The sequence below is a fragment of the Schistocerca gregaria genome, chromosome 1 (genome assembly GCF_023897955.1).
Source record: "Schistocerca gregaria isolate iqSchGreg1 chromosome 1, iqSchGreg1.2, whole genome shotgun sequence".
NCBI lineage: Eukaryota > Metazoa > Arthropoda > Insecta > Orthoptera > Acrididae > Schistocerca > Schistocerca gregaria.
In genome coordinates this window covers 645354292-645373745 of record NC_064920.1, presented here as the reverse complement: position 1 = coordinate 645373745, position 19454 = coordinate 645354292, and the positions used below count along the sequence as shown (strand labels likewise).

Below are 19454 nucleotides of genomic sequence, written 5' to 3'. Positions count from 1 at the left end.
TTTTGCTTTTGTTGATGTTCATCTTATACCCTCCTTTCAAGACACTGTCCATTCCGTTCAACTGCTCTTCCAAGTCCTTTGCTGTCTCTGACAGAATTACAATGTCATCGGCGAACCTCAAAGTTTTTATTTCTTCTCCATGGATTTTAATACCTACTCCGAATTTTTCTTTTGTTTCCTTTATTCAATATACTGATTGAATAACGTTGGGGACAGGCTACAACCCTGTCTCACTCCCTTCCCAATCACTGCTTCCCTTTCATGTCCCTCAACTCTTATAACTGCCATCTGCTTTCTGTACAAATTGTAAATAGCCTTTGCCCCCTGTATTTTACCCCTGCCACCTTCAGAATTTAAGGAAAACATATTTTTTGTTTTCTCCAAAAACAATTATCTTTCAAGGTACAGACCTCCAAAGATGACACTGAGCATAACATTTTGATGATGCGAATTTCGGAAAATATTTTAAAATGCTGTATCTTTGGAACAGTTCGAGATATCTTGGTTTTTTTAGTTTTTTTTTAACCTGAAAGGTAATTGCTTTTTTTTGTTTTCTCCAAAAACAATTATCTTTCAAGGTACAGACCTCCAAAGATGACACTGAGCATAACATTTTGATGATGCGAATTTCGGAAAATATTTTAAAATGCTGTATCTTTGGAACAGTTCTAGATATCTTGGTTTTTTTAGTTTTTTTTTAACCTGAAAGGTAATTGCTTTATGATTACAAAGAAATCCTCCATTTGGACTGATCTGTAAAAGTTCTTTTGCTATAGCATTCTGAACTTTTTATTAGAATTAATATATATATATATATATATATATATATATATATTAAAAACAAAGATTCCAAGACTTACCAAGCGGGAAAGCGCCGGCAGACAGGCACATGAACAAAACACACAAACACACACACAGAATTACGAGCTTTCGCAACTGGCAGTTGCTTCGTCAGGAAAGAGGGAAGGAGAGGGAAAAATGAAAGGATGTGGGTTTTAAGGGAGAGGGTAAGGAGTCATTCCAATCCCGGGAGCGGAAAGACTTCCCTTAGGGGAAAAAAAGGACAGGTGTACACTCGCACGCACACACACACACACACACACACACACACACACACACACACACATATCCATCCGCACATACACAGACACAAGCAGACATATATGTCTGTTTCTTTCTATTTTTTTTACCCTTAGGGAAGTCCCCCCGCCCCCGGGACTGGAACGACTCCCCACCCCCTCCCCCAAAACCCACATCCCCTCATCCCCCCCCCGACGAAGCAACCGCCAGCCGCGAAAGCTCGCAACTCCGTGTGTGTGCTTGCGTGCTCCCCCCATGCGCTCTCCCGCTTGGTATATATATATATATCATGTGGAAGTCTCTTTCTACTTATATATATATATATATATATATATATATATATATATATATATATATATATATAAAAAACAGAAAGAAACCTCCACATGGGAAAAATATATTAAAAACAAAGATTCCAAGACTTACCAAGCGGGAAAGCGCCGGCAGACAGGCACACGAACAAAACACACAAACACACACACAGAACCACGAGCCCTCGCAACTGGCGGCCGCCCCGCCAGGAAAGAGGGAAGGAGAGGGAAAAATGAAAGGATGCGGGTTTTAAGGGAGAGGGCAAGGAGTCACCCCAATCCCGGGAGCGGAAAGACCCCCCTTAGGGGAAAAAAAGGACAGGTGTACACTCGCACACACACACACACACACACACACACACACACACACACACACATATCCATCCGCACATACACAGACACAAGCAGACATATTTAAAGGCAAAGAGTAAGGGCAGAGATGTCAGTCGAGGCGGAAGTACAGAGGCAAAGAAGTTGTTGAAAGACAGGTGAGGTATGAGCGGCGGCAACTTGAAATTAGCGGAGGTTGAGGCCTGGCGGATATCGAGAAAAGAGGATATACTGAAGGGCGAGTTCCCATCTCCGGAGTTCGGATAGGTTGGTGTTGGTGGGAAGTTTCATATGTAACTGTGCAAACATGTAAAAATACTTCCAGAAAGCATTAAGTGATTTTAATTATTGGTAACTATGTATGTATACCAACATTTTTTAATTTTTTTGTTTTTTTAGATGCTTGTATTGTAGACACAATTTTTAAAGAAGTCTGTCTTTTTACTGATATATATATTAAAAACAAAGATTCCAAGACTTACCAAGCGGGAAAGCGCCCGCAGACAGGCACATTAACAAAACACACAAACACACACACACACACACACACACACAGAATTACTAGCTTTCGCAACGGATGGTTGCTTCTTCAGGAAGGAGAGGGAAAGACGAAAGGATGTGGGTTTTAAGGGAGAGGGTAAGGAGTCATTCCAATCCCGGGAGCGGAAAGACTTCCCTTAGGGGAAAAAAAGGACAGGTGTACACTCGCACGCACACACACACACACACACACACACACACACATATATAACCCATAAAATTTTGATTTTTTTCTGTTGATTAGTACCATATAGTTCTACATTCCCTGAAAAGGAGAGCTTCCACTTTTAGGTTGCACAGGTTTTATGAACAATTGAAAGTTTTGCCATAAGTAAAACCTGTTTTAGTACCACATTATCACATAACAGGCTCATAAAAATCAAAACCTAGCCTTTTTTCGCATGATTTTACTTTTGAAAGATGAGTAAGACACTCATTTCTCAAGCATTTTAAACGGTTCCTAAATGTATGTGAAAGGTCCAAAGACTTAAAGGTTTCAATTTATACAACTCCTGTGCACTCTGTTTTGTACTGAAATCATCCAGTCAATGAACTAAAAATTTGTTCCACTGCTTCAGTATCTTCCGTTGATATAAAGTGATGCCTTCCTGTTGAACCAACAGGAACTGGAGCACTTACAATCTTTAAAACATTGTGATCAGGAAGTGACCACTGATGGCATTGCTGCAGTCCTTCAGCTTGAAACCTATATCCAGCCGCTGGTCCATGTGGTAACATGAAGTTCACTACAATTCTGTTTAACTCATAACTTTTGTCTATAATCTCTGCAATTCACCAGTCACAGTCATACATACATGCCACAAACATCCCCCTTCTCAGGTTGTGAATCTGAATATTATCCTGCTGGTTTTGAGGTGTTGGCCAAACGAACAAAATTTCTTCTTTCTTGCTCTTTAAAGTGCGTGCAATGAGTTCGCCCATCACTTTGTGTCTTCTGATTTCCTTTCACAGGAGTAGTTTGTTTGGACCATTCTTCTTTTTTCTGTTCATGGGATTCTTCGATTTCCTCTTTGGACAAAAGAATGAGGGCTGTGGATGTGTAAGATTTCACGACTCTCGTAAAATCCTCATCATTCTGAATCACAGCTGTATTTGGTCTGGAAAGATTATGTTTTGTAGCATGGTGCTTCAGGAGGCCTCCTACACCATCACAAGGCCCCTTCCCGTGACCAGTAGCACTGTATATCCAGTCAGTTGGCACAAGCAACTTACTCAATTCAAACAGCTGGTAACGATTTTTAAAATGACTAGGAGCACCATAATAATGATCTTCTCTGCTCCTGTTTGCAGTTGAAGAATTTTGCGCATTGTTAACAAAGCATGTGCTAAGTCATGTCTTGTGTCATCACTTACAACTGCTACACTTGTGGTCTTGTTTTGAAAATATGTCACTCCTGTAAAAATTGAAACCTGGTAATTACTTCAGTGATAGCCTTGTGCTTCTTTTGGGAGAATTACAGACCAATTCTCAGCACTAAACTTGGTTCTTCAGTCTGTACACATCATTTCACTTCTGCAATGTGTTGTTGCAATTTCTCCAGATGCTTGTGTGTTACTGCTTTCACTGACCATTTACCAAGTTCACCAATGAAACTGTCAAAGGCAACACTTTCCTTAATTAGTTTATTTTCCTCCCATATCGCACATGTAATTTCTGCAGAGTTATCTGCTACGTCTTTCAGGCCAAGTGTCTGTAAAGACAGTCCTCCCTTTCCAGGGCAGTCACCACATTCTAGAAACAAACAAATCTCTTGCTTTATTACACAGACTACTAATGACTTCACACAACCAACCAAGGTGTCGTATGTTACATGCTACAGTAAGTTCTTCAAAGTTACCACACAAAGTTCAAAATTTGTGCAGTACACACATAAACAGACATCTATAGGTGGGTGTGGAACTACCCACTTAGGTCGTAGTGGATAAAATTTTGATCTTCCAATATGTGAAGTTGTACAGTTGCTCTTATAAATTGCAAATGTTTCTTTAATACTGTGAGTCACGTATCTCTTCACTTTCACAACTTTTTGAGCTTAAACTGTTACAGTTATAGTGTCTTTTTGTTGGCATTCTGGCGAGAACAGTCCCATTTATCTTCCAGATAAAATGACTGCACTATTTGAACTGGAGTTGCTTTTACAGGATGCCCATAATACAGATCTGGTCTTCCAAAGACTCCTTTTACAGACCTCACATTTCTTGATTTATCTACCATGTACTTTGATATTGAAGGGACTTGGTTTAAAATTGTTTTCTTTGAAAATAGTTAAAACTTGCACCTTTTCACTGTAGGATGCACAATATTCCACACCTGAATTGATATTTGTGCAAAATTCCTAGCAAGAGGTGCAAGAGTGCATTGGTTCATTTTCTTCTGAAGATGGAACTTCTACTTTGAAGAGTGTGGTCAGTTTTGCTGTAGTGTATTCATCCATAGCTTTAGTAATTTCTCTGTGCTTTCTTGATGCATAGAGCTTATGATTTGACTTCACTGACCACAGTTTCTTAACAGGACTATCACCTACCTCTGTAGTTGACTGATTCAGTGTATTTAATTCTTCCTCTATTGATGCAAAATCTGCATCATCTGCACCAAGGCAGGCTTCATCTTGTTCAGATACTATCATTGTTGTTCTTCTGTCAAAACATTTACAACACAAAAAGTCATCACTTGATGAAACATCTTCATTTTGAAACAGTCTTCAAATCAGAACACTTACTCCCAACCTGAACAAAGTCTGTTTTGTTGTTTGTCTTATACATCACTCTTTTATGGATATTCAAAAAGTCAGCACACTTCACTCTCCTGTGGTCCCAGTTAGAAGACACAAAACACACTGCATTCCTCTCGAAAACACAGAACTCACTGCATGGTCTCAGATTTCTTAGGTGCCTCTTCAGTAAACAAATTAGCACTGAACAACTACAATACAAACCCTGCAATGAACAACCACAACAAAGAAACAACAACAAAGTGTAAGAAATATCTGCAAAAATGCAAATGAAAAGAAATAACTGCAACAAAGAAACTGATAAGAAATAACTACAACAAAGACAATAGAAATAAACATTGAAACAAAGAAATTAGTAAGAAACAACTTCAGTGGAGACATACATTACCAGAGAAAGTAAAAAAAAATGGTTTCTTTAAAACAAAACCTGTCCAACTTAAAACTGGAAGCTCTCCTTTTCAGGGAATGTAGAACTATATGGTACTAATCAACAGGAAAACTATCAAAATTTTATGGATTGGCAATTTTGAAAAAAACAATCCATAAATTATTTAAAAAATGTTCAGAATGCTGTAGTAAAAGAACTTTGAAAGATAGGTCCAAATGGAGGATTTCTTTGTAATCATAAAGCAATTATCTTCAAATAATAAAAAAACCAACAAAATATCTAAAACTGTTCCAGAGATACAGCATTTTAAAATTTTTCCCAAAATTTGCATCTTCAAAATGGTGTTCGCAGTGTCATCTTTGGAGGACTGTATCTCGGGACAGGAATTTTAAAAAAGCATGTGTTTCTTACTTATTCCTGAATTTTAACACATGCTAAACTCAATAACATCTGAGACTATGAAGGTAAAGTGATACAGATTATGCCATGAAAAATTACAAGAGAATGACACAAACCATGTTAATTTGTTCAGGATGTCAGAAAAAATGTTTGACAAATTATTGTCAATCTCATGAACTCATTTGCAACATGAAGACACCAGTGTGTGGAACTACATTTCTGCTCCTGAAATTCTTGCAGCGACACAGAGATGAGTAAGCAATAAATTAAAATTTACTTATTAGGAAATATTTATTTTCTGTGCAAAAATGAACACCACAATTTAAAAAGACCTGTTTTCAGACCAAGTTGAAACTCAGTGAATAAAATTATCTTACTTATATTAAGATGAAATATCGCTGTTAGTTTTTTGCAAAATTCGAAAAGGTCTGAAAATTTAAACAACGTAAAAGGAAGACTCATATACAATTCCAACTATGTATCTCCATCAGGTGCAGCTGAAACTATGGGAACATTCGGCAGGAGTGTACAGTGAATAGTTGTGTTGATTAGGCCGTGATGATTGGCACAACGATATACCGGCATAAGATTGGTGTTCATGTGATGCATGATTCCAGGAAATGTTGGGACACTGTTGGTGCATGCTTATATTTTGTTGTTTTCAAGTTCATGATTTTGTATTAGTTTCGTGACTTCATATTAGAAACCTATGATATTTTCATCATTGAAATTGTCCACAGTTGGTGGAATCACTTTAAAGAAAGACATACTTCTACACTGCCCAATAAGGTGCATCAATGATGGTAATCATTTTCCTGCCCAACTCATTTGTAGCTCTCCTGTTTTACTGTGCTTTATGCTTACATTGGTGACAATTCTTTTCACTCTGTGTGTCAGCAGGGTTTACGTTGTCACTATTATCAGGCATATGTGAAGATCTTTTTCCCCTAGCTGCTATTTTTAATGTAAATTGCGTTTGGCCACAAAACATGTATTTCTGCCTCTTGTTTGCTCCAGAATCACTCCTATTCTGTTCGTTTAATTTTCTGTGACATTTCATCCAATTATCTCTGATACTAGCCCATTTTTGAATTACTATCTTTCTTGAAAAGAAAAGAAAACTGGAATAGAATCAAAACAAATTTCGGGTACCTTGCAATAGGAAACACCTTCACCGATCTCCATTATGGTTTCAGATTGGGAATAAATACTATTAACAGAATTGTACACAAGGTTTGCAAGGAGATGTGGTTGTTATTGTGTAGCACATATATGCCCATTCCGGAGGAACTTGACTGGATCAATACACTGTGTCACTTTGAAATTACTGCAAATTTTCCGAACTACATAGTGGCCATTGATGGTAAATACATGATGTTTATAAAACCAGAAGAAAGTTGTTCCAACTTTTTTGTCGATTACAAAACTTACTATCCATTCCTCCTGATGGCAGCAGAGGACGCAAATCGTAATTTTATTTTTTGTGGCTACTGGTGCTTATGGAAAGACTGTGACTCAAGTACATAAGAAACATCAGATCTGATGATGGCACCTCTAGTGTGTTGAAACAGGCCATATAGTAAACAGTCTTTAAATGATCTTGGCTTTAGAATTATTTATACAACAGAGTGATCGCCCCATAACACACAATGTGTTCACTGCAAAATATATAAGAAATGTATTTATGGAAAATGTTGCAGAAGAACACACTAAATATAACTCCTCCCATGCCACTCTAGAATATTCCGAGGGAATTGCCTCCTGTATTCACAGGAGCTGAAGCATTTGCATTGCGCTCTCATAAGATACGCTACTGGCCATTAAAATTGCTACACCAAGAAGAAATGCAGATGATAAACGGGTATTCATTGGACAAATATATTATACTAGAACTGACATGTGATTACATTTTCACGCATTGAGTGCATAGATCCTGAGAAATCAGTACACAGAACAACCAGCTGTGGTCGTAATAACGGCCTTGATACACCTGGGCATTGAGTCAAACAGAGCTTGGATGGCGTGTACAGGTACAGTTGCCCATGAAGCTTCAACACAATACCACAGTTCATCAAGAGTAGTGACTGGAGAAATTGTGACGAGCCAGTTGCTTGGCCACCACTGACCAGATGTTTTCAATTGGTGAGAGATCTGGAGAATGTGTTGGCCAGGGCAGCAGTCGAACATTTTTTTATATCCAGAAAGCCCCATACAGGGCCTGCAACATGCTGTTGTGCATTATCCCACTGAAATGCAGGGTTTCATAGGGATCAAATTAAGGGTAGAGCCACGGGTCATAACACACCTGAAATGTAACATCCACTGTTCAAAGTGCCGTCAATGCAAACAAGAGGTGACCGAGACGTGTAACCAATGGCACCCCATACCACCATGTCGGGTGATACGCCAGTATGGCGATAACGAATACACGCTTCCAATGTGCGTTCATCGCTGTCGACAAACACAGACGCGACCATCATGATGCTGTAAGCAAAACCTGGATCCATCCGAAAAATGACGTTTTGCCATTCGTGCAACCAGGTTCTTCGTTGAGGACACCATCGCAGGCGCTCCTGTCTGTGATGCAGCGTCAATGGTAACCGCAGCCATGGTCTCCGAGCTGGTAGTCCACGCTGCTGCAAACTGTTCGTGCAGATGTTTGTTGTCTTGCAAACGTCCCCATCTGTTGACTCAGGGATAGAGACGTGGCTGCACGATACGTTACAGCCATGCGATTAAGATGCCTGTCATCTCGACTGCTAGTGATAAGAGGCTGTTGGGATCCAGCACGGCGTTCCGTATTACCCTCCTGAATCCACCGATTCCATATTCTGCTAACAGTCATTGGATCTCGACCAACGCAAGCAGCAGTGTTGCGATACGATAAACCGCAATCGCGATAGGCTACAATCCGACCTTTGTCAAAGTCGGAAACGTGATGGTACGCATTTCTCCTCCTTAAACGAGGCATCACTACAACGTTTCACCAGGCAACGCCGGTCAACTGCTGTTTGTGTATGAAAAACCGGTTGGAAACTTTCCTCATGTCAGCACGTTGTAGGTGCTGCCACCGGTGCCAACCTTGTGTGAATGCTCTGAAAAGCTAATCATTTGCATATTACAGCATCTTCTTCCTGTCAGTTAAATTTCGCATCTGTAGCATGTCATCTTCGTGCTGTAGCAATTTTAATGGCCAGTAGTGTACAACGTATCACTAAAAACCCGGCCCGGCGTACAGCAAAAATTCTTGTCATGGACAAGACCACTTAAGGGCACTGAAGTCACCTAATATTAGAGAACGGGGATGGGGGTGGAGCATGTGAAAAGGGGGGGGGCGGGGGTGAGGGGAGCTGACAAACCAATGCAGACAACACATGCACTGAGACACTTCACTATTGGGAGGGAGATAAACATTACAGGAGATAAAAATCCTGAGATGCCTTCACCTGAACAGCCACAGCCTCCAAAATTATATCAATAGGCACATACAGAGTCCAGAACATATGTGCAAACTTCACCCAACACCCTATCATAGTCAGGGCCATTCTTAAAATATCTCTGGAAGCCACAGAGGAGAGGGGTCTGTGTTGCCATAAACCAAGTTTGCTTTAGGGCATTGCAGAAAGCAAGAGAGGAGCTTAAGAGGTGTTGTACCTTAGTCACATGATGGAAAAATCTGCTAAATTCCACTGAAGAATCATGGTGGTGGTATTTCATCAGGCCATGAAGGGACAAAGGAGACAGGTTATGCCCAGGGTCATCTGCTGCCATCTGTTGAGGGACATGCACATGTTCTGAAATACACAGTGTGGTGCAATCTGGAGCCTCAGGGGCCACCATGATCTCCGCCTCGGCCACAGAAGTGGAGCATTTGGGATCTGGTGGCATGGGGGCCAGTGGAATCTCCTTTGTCTTGGGAGACTTCTTTTTATATTTCTTCTTCTTGGAGGGTTTACATAGCTGGGAGGGCTACTCTGAATTAATTTTTGAGGCTGAGGAAAATTGGAAAGCACTATGACAAGCAACTTGGGGCTCATTCAGACACTGGCTGATATTCTGGTACAGACCAGCAGAAACCATGGAGGGGAGTGTCCTGAGGGACCTCTTACTGGTTTGGGAAGCCAGAGGAGGGTGATGCATCCTCGGCTGGGGGATGTGGATTGACTTCTCCTGTTGGTGGAGAGCCACTGCTCCCAAAATGGGAGTGGAGGAAGCAGCAAGAGTAGAGCCCCCAACTGTCAGGGGGGCAGGCATGCACTGTCAAGCAGTCCTTGAGGACCCACTGCATTATGGGCAATGTACCATCCTCGGAGAGGGCGACATTGTCGTAGCTGTAGCAAAAGTCATTTTCATGTGTGCAGGATGTAGACATTCATACTTTCTCTTAGCCTCTTGGTATGTTAGTCTGTCCAGAGTCTTAAAACCCTGTATTTTTAACTTTCTCTGAAAGACGGTGCAGTCTGATGAGCAGGGCGAATGGTGCTTGACTGTTGACACAGATAGGGGAGGGCAGAAGGAACATCTGCATACAATAATCATTATTAATTCCTACAGACTGGGCTGGTGTTGCAACATGAAGGCATGTGCCCAAATTTTGTGCATTTGAAGCACTGCACTGGGAGGGAACATATGGTTTCACATCATATCAGTGTACACAACCTTGACCTTTTCAAGCAACGAATTGCCCTCAAAGGCCAAGATGAAAGCCCCAGTAGCAATCCTATTGTTCTTTGCCCCTACATACATGATGGTCACAATGTACACCCAATCGCTCCAAACTGTGCGTAGCTCTTCACACTGCAAGAGGAAGTCACTAAGGAAAATGATGTCTTCTATATAGAAGACAAGTTTGGGGAAGTTGCAGCCATCTTCAAAATATAGAGTGGGCCAGTATTGATTAAAACAGCATCTACAAAGAATAAAGGCTTTGTGGCCAAAAAAGAATCCCTGTCTGACATTGTACAAAGCAAGTCTGGGGGGAGTATTCTCTGCTTGCCACTTAGTCATAAGTGTCTCCCATGGCAGAGCCAAGGAAGGAAACATTTTGGGGTCATATCTCTCTTTGGTGAACAAGTTCTTTCCTCCAGAAGAGACTGCTGGGGCCCTATGATTACCAGTGGAAGAAAGCTTCATCCATTTCACATGCAAATCATTCACCATGGTGCCACCCATTCAAAATGGTGGCTCTCCCCATGGACACCAACCAGCCTCAGCAACGGCTGCCCTGAGAGTAATCCGGTGCTCGGAGTTCCTGTGTCACAGTCATGATGGTCACATACTCCTTGGCATACATGGGGAGTTTCCAGCTCGGGCACTAACAGTGCAGTCCCTACTTGATCAGGGGGCTACCACCATGCAGGTACTTGATGACTCCCCCCCAGCATCACATCAGGATGGCTAAGGTGTCAGGTTTCAAGCATACTACCTTACGGGAAAGGAAGGGAGCTAATGTGGAAAAGCACAAAGGTGGAACAACACGAAATTGGGCAATCTTTCCCGTACAATCTGCACTTCTGAAAAATTTGGAAAAGTAATCACAGGTGAATCCCAACAATGAGAATCACACATTTATTACTGAAACAGTATAGAGAGCACAAGAAATGAAATGAAAAACTAGGGTCCTAATCATGTACCAGGTCCAATTTGATGGAAAGGCAGAGGGGGAATGGGGTAGTGAAAGTACAGGCTTGCAGCACAGGAAAGAAAGTGCTGCAAATGCTGGGGGCCCATGGTAGCCAAGTACGTACTCGCAAAAGACTTGCAAGCCTCCTGGTGGGATTTCTTAGGAACCAACTCAATGGGATGTTTCAAAAATAGCGAATCGTCGGAAACATTCTCAAATAGGTACAGTAAAATAAATGCGTAAACTCACGAGCTCATGTAGAACGAGATGGCCGGCAAAATTATCCTCCCAGAGGAAGATCATGGGAGGGCTAGGATTCTTTTCTTTTTTTGTGTCGGGGTGGGGGTGGGGTGGGGTTTCCAACTGATATGTTGAGCAGTTTGCAGATGGTAAACACAAAAGATTTTCCTGCTGCTATGAAGGTTGCTGTGCAGCTAGAGGGAGATATAGCAACACGAGTGCAGGATAAGTGAAGCACTTTTTCCTCAGCAGTAAAATGATACAGCTGTGGATTTGTAGGCCATACTCTGAAGCAATGCCACCAACAGCAGTGTTATCAGTTTGGACTGGTATGACACTATGCATGGGTCTGTAGTAACAGAAAACAGGTTCACAGAGTGTCATTACACACTAATGGGAGTCCACAACCACCAGAAGACATTCACAGTGAAAATCAGAACTATAAAACTATATGTACAGGCGGAGTGTTACTTTGTTGGCATGGTAATTGGTATGGAACATTAGTTTTTGGTGGACCAGGGGCTCATGTGTCAGTAGCAAGTCTAGAACTCCTGGGTAAGAAGTGATGGTATTCCTCTCATTATGAATTACTGGGATTAGGGAACAATGAAGTGGTGTCACTGGGGTCAACATTGTCTAATTTTGTATTAAAGCATGGAATTTTTGAAAGCACATCAAATTGTTGCTGTACAAATTGTTGCTGTACGTAAGTGAGGGATACTGCACAATCCTTTGGTTGGATTTCTTGAATAAGCATCACACAAAAGTTGTTGATCCATGGTAGCACACAGCTGAACTGAATGGAACACTGTTTCGACTGGGACAGACCACTGAAAATGATATGCTGTCTCAAGGTTCTCCTAGCAAAAAGATGGAATGAATCAAAATGTGTACACAATTGTTAAGGCTTGTTTCACATGACAAAGTGCTAAAAAAGCACAGGAAAACTACTCTGGGTGAAAGTAGATACCGACTTACTGAGTGACATCTTGTGTGCTACAGAGACATCAGAACATTATTTTGTGTGTATGAATGTGGCACACATGCACGATGTGCATGGGAAATACATGCTTCCAGTTAGTGTGGGTAGTTTCGGTGCCAATGAAGTAGTTTTGTCGTATGGGTTAACAACTGCCAACATAAGAGTCCAGGATGGGTCCAGCTCAGACAGGTCTAGTTTTGACCTTTGTCAAGAACTGTTATGGATACATATTCCATACCAAACATCACAGAAACACTGGACAACCTGGGTCAATGCAAGTATTTTCAACAATTGATCTGGAACATGGTTACCAACAGTTGGAAGTATTAGCAGAGGACCAGCCAAATACTGTGTTTGGCATTCCATCAGGGCATTATCAGCATCAGCAGACGCCTCTTAGACTTAAGAATGCATCTATCACAATTCAGTAATTATTGGAAGAAGTGTTGAGGGATTAAATACCATGTCACTTTATCTATTTGAACAATGTTTTTGTTTTCTATAGGAATTGAAAGAACCACACAAAGTGTGCTGGAAGAAGTGTTTCAGAGAATACGTTCATTGTGCTTAACACTGAATACTGAAAAGCGTTACCTTGAATTGGGAGAAGTTGGCTATCTACACCTTGTAAATAGGCATGAAGGCATGAAGACTGACCCAAGATTAGTATGTCCAGTCCATAATTTCTCACCCCCACAAACTGCAAAACACTGCAGTCATTTTCAGGGTTATATAATTATGGCATTATAGAAAATTTGTCAATGATGGCATTGCTAACCCACTGGCACATTTGTTGAAGAAGGTTGCGATATTTCAGTGGACAGGTGACAGTCAGTCGCATTCAAAGGATTAAAAAAGGCATGAACAACTAGCCTGATGTTAGCATTTACAAATAGTGAGAGAGAGTTTATCCGGTCCTGTGATTTGATGAAGTGGGATGCATTCTGAATGAGGAAGTATACTGCAATGAGCACCAGGTTGCATATGCATCAAGGGAGTTAAATAAACCAAAACACAATTACTAAACAACAGAGATGATGATGTTCAGCTTAACCTACAGTCGCATGTACTTTCACTGTTACCTGAATGGCAATAAATTCGAAGTCATAATGGACGGCATTAAAGTGGCTATTAATACTGAAAGATCCTTCAAACTGACATTAAAATGAATCAATGGAGGTAGCGCACAAATCTAGCAGGAAGCATGACAATGTAGACAGTCTGAGCAGGAAAACTAGGGTCATAAAAGTGTTTGGCTAAAGTCTCGCAGGGCAGTATACAGTAGACTTCCTGGCTGATCAACAACTGTGTGCTGGACTGAAATCCAAGCTTAGGACCTTTACGTTTCATAACAAGCGCTCTACCACTGTGCTAACCAAGCACAACTCACGACTCATCCTCACAGCTTTACTTCCGCCAGTACCTCATCTTCTATCTTCCAAACTTCACAGTAGATAGGATATTGCAGAGATACTGCTCAGCCACAGCCTGGGGGATGTTTCCAAAATGGCAGTTAGAATTTTCAGTGGAGTGTGTGCTGATACAAAACTTGATGGCAGACTATAACTGTGTACTAGACTGACACTCAAACTCAAGACCTTAGCCTTTTGTTGGTGAGTGAGCTAGACCATGTCTCTGCAATATTCTTTCTTCCGGGGGTGCTAGTCTTGCAAGTTTCAGAGGAGAGCACCTGGGAAGCTTGGAAAGTCCGAAGAAATTTCTAATGTGTTATTAGGGGTCATCCAAAGTCATAGAGATGACTTCACCTAAGACAGAAGATAGAAGGCAAGATGTATGTGAGACGCCATATGCATTCAGGTCATGCCAGTGAGTGCTGAGTTCCCCAGGGTACATGGAGCAGCTTTGGAGTAAAACATGTTATGGCTATGCCACTGTCCTTGTCTAATGGGGTTACTGTAATTTGTTAGTCTAGGTAATTTATTTTGCATTTGTTCCTATGAAATCTTGCAATAGGACTGCTAGACAGTGTAGTGTATAAGTCGAATAGGGGCATGCCATGGTGAAAGGATGCATTGTGTAATGATGAACTATGTACAGGCATCTTTTAGGAAGAGACATGGAGAGTGAAATGGGTTCCTTTTCCACTTGTGGTGGTATCACTGGAAACGACATAACCTTTGCACGGGCTCGAAAAACCATTACACTTGGTGCCGACTCAGAACCCAATGTACTTAAACAACACTCTAAAACCACTTTCCCCATTCTTCACTGGATGAACTGCTAGCTGTGCAGAAAGATCATATTGCTGCCAAGTAAACATTCCAACACATGTGGTAGTATCATGATGAGCAGGGCCCATGTTTGTTCCTTTTTCTATACTGTTGTGTTTCTAATGCTGCCTTGCGTAATTTTTTTCTACTTCAAGTGGAAAATTGCCCAAGCTATCACGCTTCCAGTGCACCAATTAGCAATGGACTGGACAAACCATGAAAAGGACTGGACTAACCTTTAAAAATAACATCTAGATAAAGAAAGAGCAAATGAATGATGTGGTTCATGCTAACGATTAGAGTACGAGGAAGACTTTGTATTTTTAAGTGAACTTATGAAATACATGTTACAATGTTTGTTGTTCAGAAATGTAAACAAATAATCCTTTGGGTACGGTGAATATCCATTATGAAAGAGCATTTATTCAGGAAGTTGACCACGTAGAAGCAGCTAGTCTGCACTTAATGAATTATGAAACTTGGCAATATTATGGCTCTGGCTAGGCTCCTGTAGGAGCTGACTTATCAAGAAAATCATAACAAGTGAACTCATCACTACCTAATGGGGTGGGAGTGTGCTGTTGGAAAAGTACTAGCTAGCAGGCTCTCTCATACATAACCCCCTCCCCCCCCCCCCCAAAAAAAAGGAGAGAAGGAGAGAGAGGGGAGAGAGAGAGGGGGGGAGAGGGAGAGAGAGAGAGGGAGAGAGAGAGAGAGGGGGGGGAGAGGGAGGGAGGGAGGGAGGGAGAGAGAGAGAGAGAGAGAGAGAGAGAGAGAGAGAGAGAGAGAGAGAGAGGAGAAGAAGAACTATTGTAATCAGAAATGTTTCACTAATGGTCCGCCAGGTGACTCCCCTCACCATTGCCTCCACACCCAAATCCAGGCGAGGGAGCCTGACCTACGAACGACTGATTCCTCTGCCACTGTCAGGTTCAGATCTTAGCTCCAACAATAATTTCCCCTCTTAATGAAAGGTATCGGTCACACTACCTATGATATTATCATCAATTTTTTTCCACAACAGCTATGATGATGAACTAACTAAACAAATAGGGTGGAAACTGCAAAAAGTTTGTGTGTCCTTTAGAACCTTAAAAAACTTAGTTTAGTCACAGACAATGGAAAATTAGGATGGAATGAAAAAAAAATATGGAAAGGATGGTTGCTAGTCACCATAAGAGAGACGCTGAGCTGCAGATAGGTACAACAAAAAGGCTGTCATAAACTGAGCTTTCAGCACACACATATGAACATATGACCACAGACTCTGGCTTCAGTAGCCACACACATATATTTAAAATATATACAAACATAGTAGGTGAATATGGATTGGGAGGGGGAGGGGGGGGGGAGGGAAGAAATGAAAGAGGAAGCTGCCTGGTAGAATTTTGCACAAAACATAACTTAATCATAGGTAATGCTTGGTTCAGGAATCATGAAAGAAGGTTGTATACATGGAAGAAGCATGGAGATACTGACAGGTTTCAAATAGATTATACAATGGTAAGACAGAGATTCAGGGACCAGATTTTAAATTGTAAGACATTTCCAGGGGCAGATGTGGACCCTCACCACAATCTATTGATAATAAACTGTAAATTAAAACAGAAGAAACTGCAAAAAGGTGGGAATTTGAGAAGATGGGAACTGAATAAACTGAAAGAACCAGAGGATGTAGAGAGTTTGAGAGAGAGAGCACTAGGGAATGGTAGACAAGAATGGGGGATAAGAAATACAGTAGAAGAAGAATGGGTAGCTTTGAAAGACGAAAGAGTAAAGGTAGCAGAAGATCAAGTAGGTAAAAAGACGAGGGCTAGTAGAAATCCTTGGGTAACAGAAGAGATACTGAATTTAATTGATGAAAGGAGAAAATATAAAAATGCAGTAAATGAAGCAGGCAAAAAGGAATACAAACGTCTCAAAAATGAGATTGACAGGAAGTGCAAACGGCTAAGCAGGGATAGCTAGAGGACAAATGTAAGGATTAGAGGCACATATCACTAGGGGTAAGATAGACACTGCCTACAGAAAAATTAAAGAGACCTTTGGAGAAAAGAGAACCACTTGCATCAATATGACGACCTCAAATGGAAACCCAGTTCTAAGCAAAGAAGGGAAAGCAGAAAGGTGAAGGAGTATATAGAGGGTCTATACAAGGGCAATGTTCTTCAAGAAAATATTATAGAAATGGAAGAGAATGTAGACGCAGATGAAATAGGAGATATGATACTGCGTGAAGAGTTTGACAGAGCACTGAAAGACCTAAGTTGAAACAAGGCCCCGGAGTAGACAACATTCCATTAGAACTATTGACAGCCTTGGGAGAGGCAGGCCTAACAAAACCCTACCATCTGGTGACCAAAATGTATGAGACTGGTGAAATACCCTCAGACTTCAAGAAGAATATAATAATTCAAATCCCAAAGAAAGCAGGTGTTGACAGATGTGAAAATTATCAAACTATCAGTTTAATAAGCCACTACTGCAAAATACTAATGCGAATTCTTTACAGACGAATGGAAAAACTGGTAGAAGCCGACCTCGGGGAAGATCAGTTTGGATTCTGTAGAAATGTTAGAACACACGAGGCAATACTGACCCCACAACTTATGTTAGAAGAAAGATTAAGGAAAGGCAAACCTACATTTCTAGCATTTGTAGACTTAGAAAAAGGTTTTGACAATGTTGACTGGAATAATCTCTTTCAAATTCTGAAGGTGGCAGGGGTAAAATACAGGGAGCGAAAGGCTATTTAAAATTTGTATAGAAACCAGATGGCAGTTATAAGAGTTGAGGGACATGAAAGGGAAGCAGTGATTGGGAAGGGAGTGAGACAGGGTTGTAGCCTGTCCCCAACGTTATTCAATCAGTATATTGAATAAAGGAAACAAAAGAAAAATTCGGAGTAGGTATTAAAATCCATGGAGAAGAAATAAAAACTTTGAGGTTCGCCGATGACATTGTAATTCTGTCAGAGACAGCAAAGGACTTGGAAGAGCAGTTGAACGGAATGGACAGTGTCTTGAAAGGAGGGTATAAGATGAACATCTACAAAAGCAAAACAAGGATAATGGAATGTAGTTGAATTAAGTCAGGTGATGCTGAGGGAATTTGATTAGGAAAAGAGACACTTAAAGTAGTAAAGGAGTTTTGCTACTTGAGGAGCAAAATAACTGATGATGGTCGAAGTAGAGAGGATATAAACTGTAGACTGGCAATGGCAAGGAAAGCATTTCTGAAGAAGAGAAATTTGTTAACATCGAGTTTAGATTTATGAGTCAGGAAGTCGTTTCTGAAAGTATTTGTATGGAATGTAGCTACATATGGAAGTGAAACATGGGTGATAAATAGTTTGGACAAGAAGAGAATATAAGCTTTCGAAATGTGTTGCTACAGAAGAATGCTGAAGATTAGGTGGGTAGATCACATAACTAATGAGGAGGTATTGAATAAGATTGGGGAGAAGAGAAGTTTGTGGCACAACTTGACTAGAAGAAGGGATCGGTTGGTAGGACATGTCCTGAGGCATCAAGGGATCACAAATTTAGCATTGGAGGGCAGTGTGGAGGGTAAAAATAGTAGAGGGAAACCAAGAGATGAATACACTAAGCAGATTCAGAAGGATGTAGGCTGCAGTAGGCACTGGGAGATGAAGGAGTTTGCACAGGATAGATTAGCATGGAGAGCTGCATCAAACCAGTCTCAGGACTGAAGACCACAATAACAACAACATACACATATGGACAATGAGATGATTAAATCTCAAAGAAATTATCAGTGAAGATCACAACTATGAAACTATGTATATATGTGAATTACATGGCAAAACTCTATGCTGTAAAAATGATCTTTACTGCCATGCCTATAGAACCAGGAAAATAAAAATATTAGGTATGTGCAATGAGATATAGCTATCATGCGAGGACGCCAAAGTGTCAGCACATTGAAACATTACTAAAGAAAGAGTTGAAAAAGGCGTTAATAAGTAAAAGTTTCTACTGGACTAAAGTACACATAGATAATTAACGCTAAGGCAGGTCTGCCATTATGTTCAAGTATACGTGTAATGCGTTTCACTACGTCTTTCATATGACTAACGTTTCAGCTGCTACTTCTCTCTGTTTCAGGCAGTCGGGTACCAACAAAGCTTATGAAGAGAGTGCAGAGCATTCGTTTGAATATAATATCACTTACTTCGAGCCATAAATTTCCGTAACATATAAGTCTTCCACAATTCCTGAGTCATAGGGATGATGATTATCAATGGTATACGGCGCCCAGTATTTATTAGCCAGCTGTGAACAGTAAATATTTATGTTGAAGATTTAACAGTTTTAGACGGACATGTAACCGTAAATAAGAAGGACGAATATAATAATAATACAAACCTGTGTTATTCTGTCAGCATTTATCTGTTCAACTGTTGGCGCTGGGCCTGTAGATTTTGTTGTTGCAATGCCACTTGCCATGTCGTTTCAACGTCCTTTAAGCACTGTTTACATCACAATAAACAAAACACCGCCATTGCCCATCCGTCAGCCACAGATCTTCACGTGCTCGATCCGCATGTTTCATAG

The 19454-nt window shown here is 40.8% G+C and overlaps 1 protein-coding gene across 1 annotated transcript in view; it reads right to left on the bottom strand.

Annotated features, from left to right (window-relative positions):
* The window catches only part of LOC126360933 (RNA helicase aquarius), a 320041-nt gene extending 300624 nt beyond the window's left edge, over positions 1-19417 (bottom strand). The window contains exons 1-2 of the mRNA XM_050007751.1: positions 19266-19417; positions 19072-19172 (exon numbers count right to left, since the gene is read on the bottom strand). Of these exons, the coding sequence (XP_049863708.1) occupies positions 19072-19172; positions 19266-19346 (182 nt within the window). The 5' untranslated portion in view covers positions 19347-19417. The remainder of the gene's footprint in view (positions 1-19071; positions 19173-19265) is intronic.
* Positions 19418-19454: the final 37 nt, after the last annotated feature.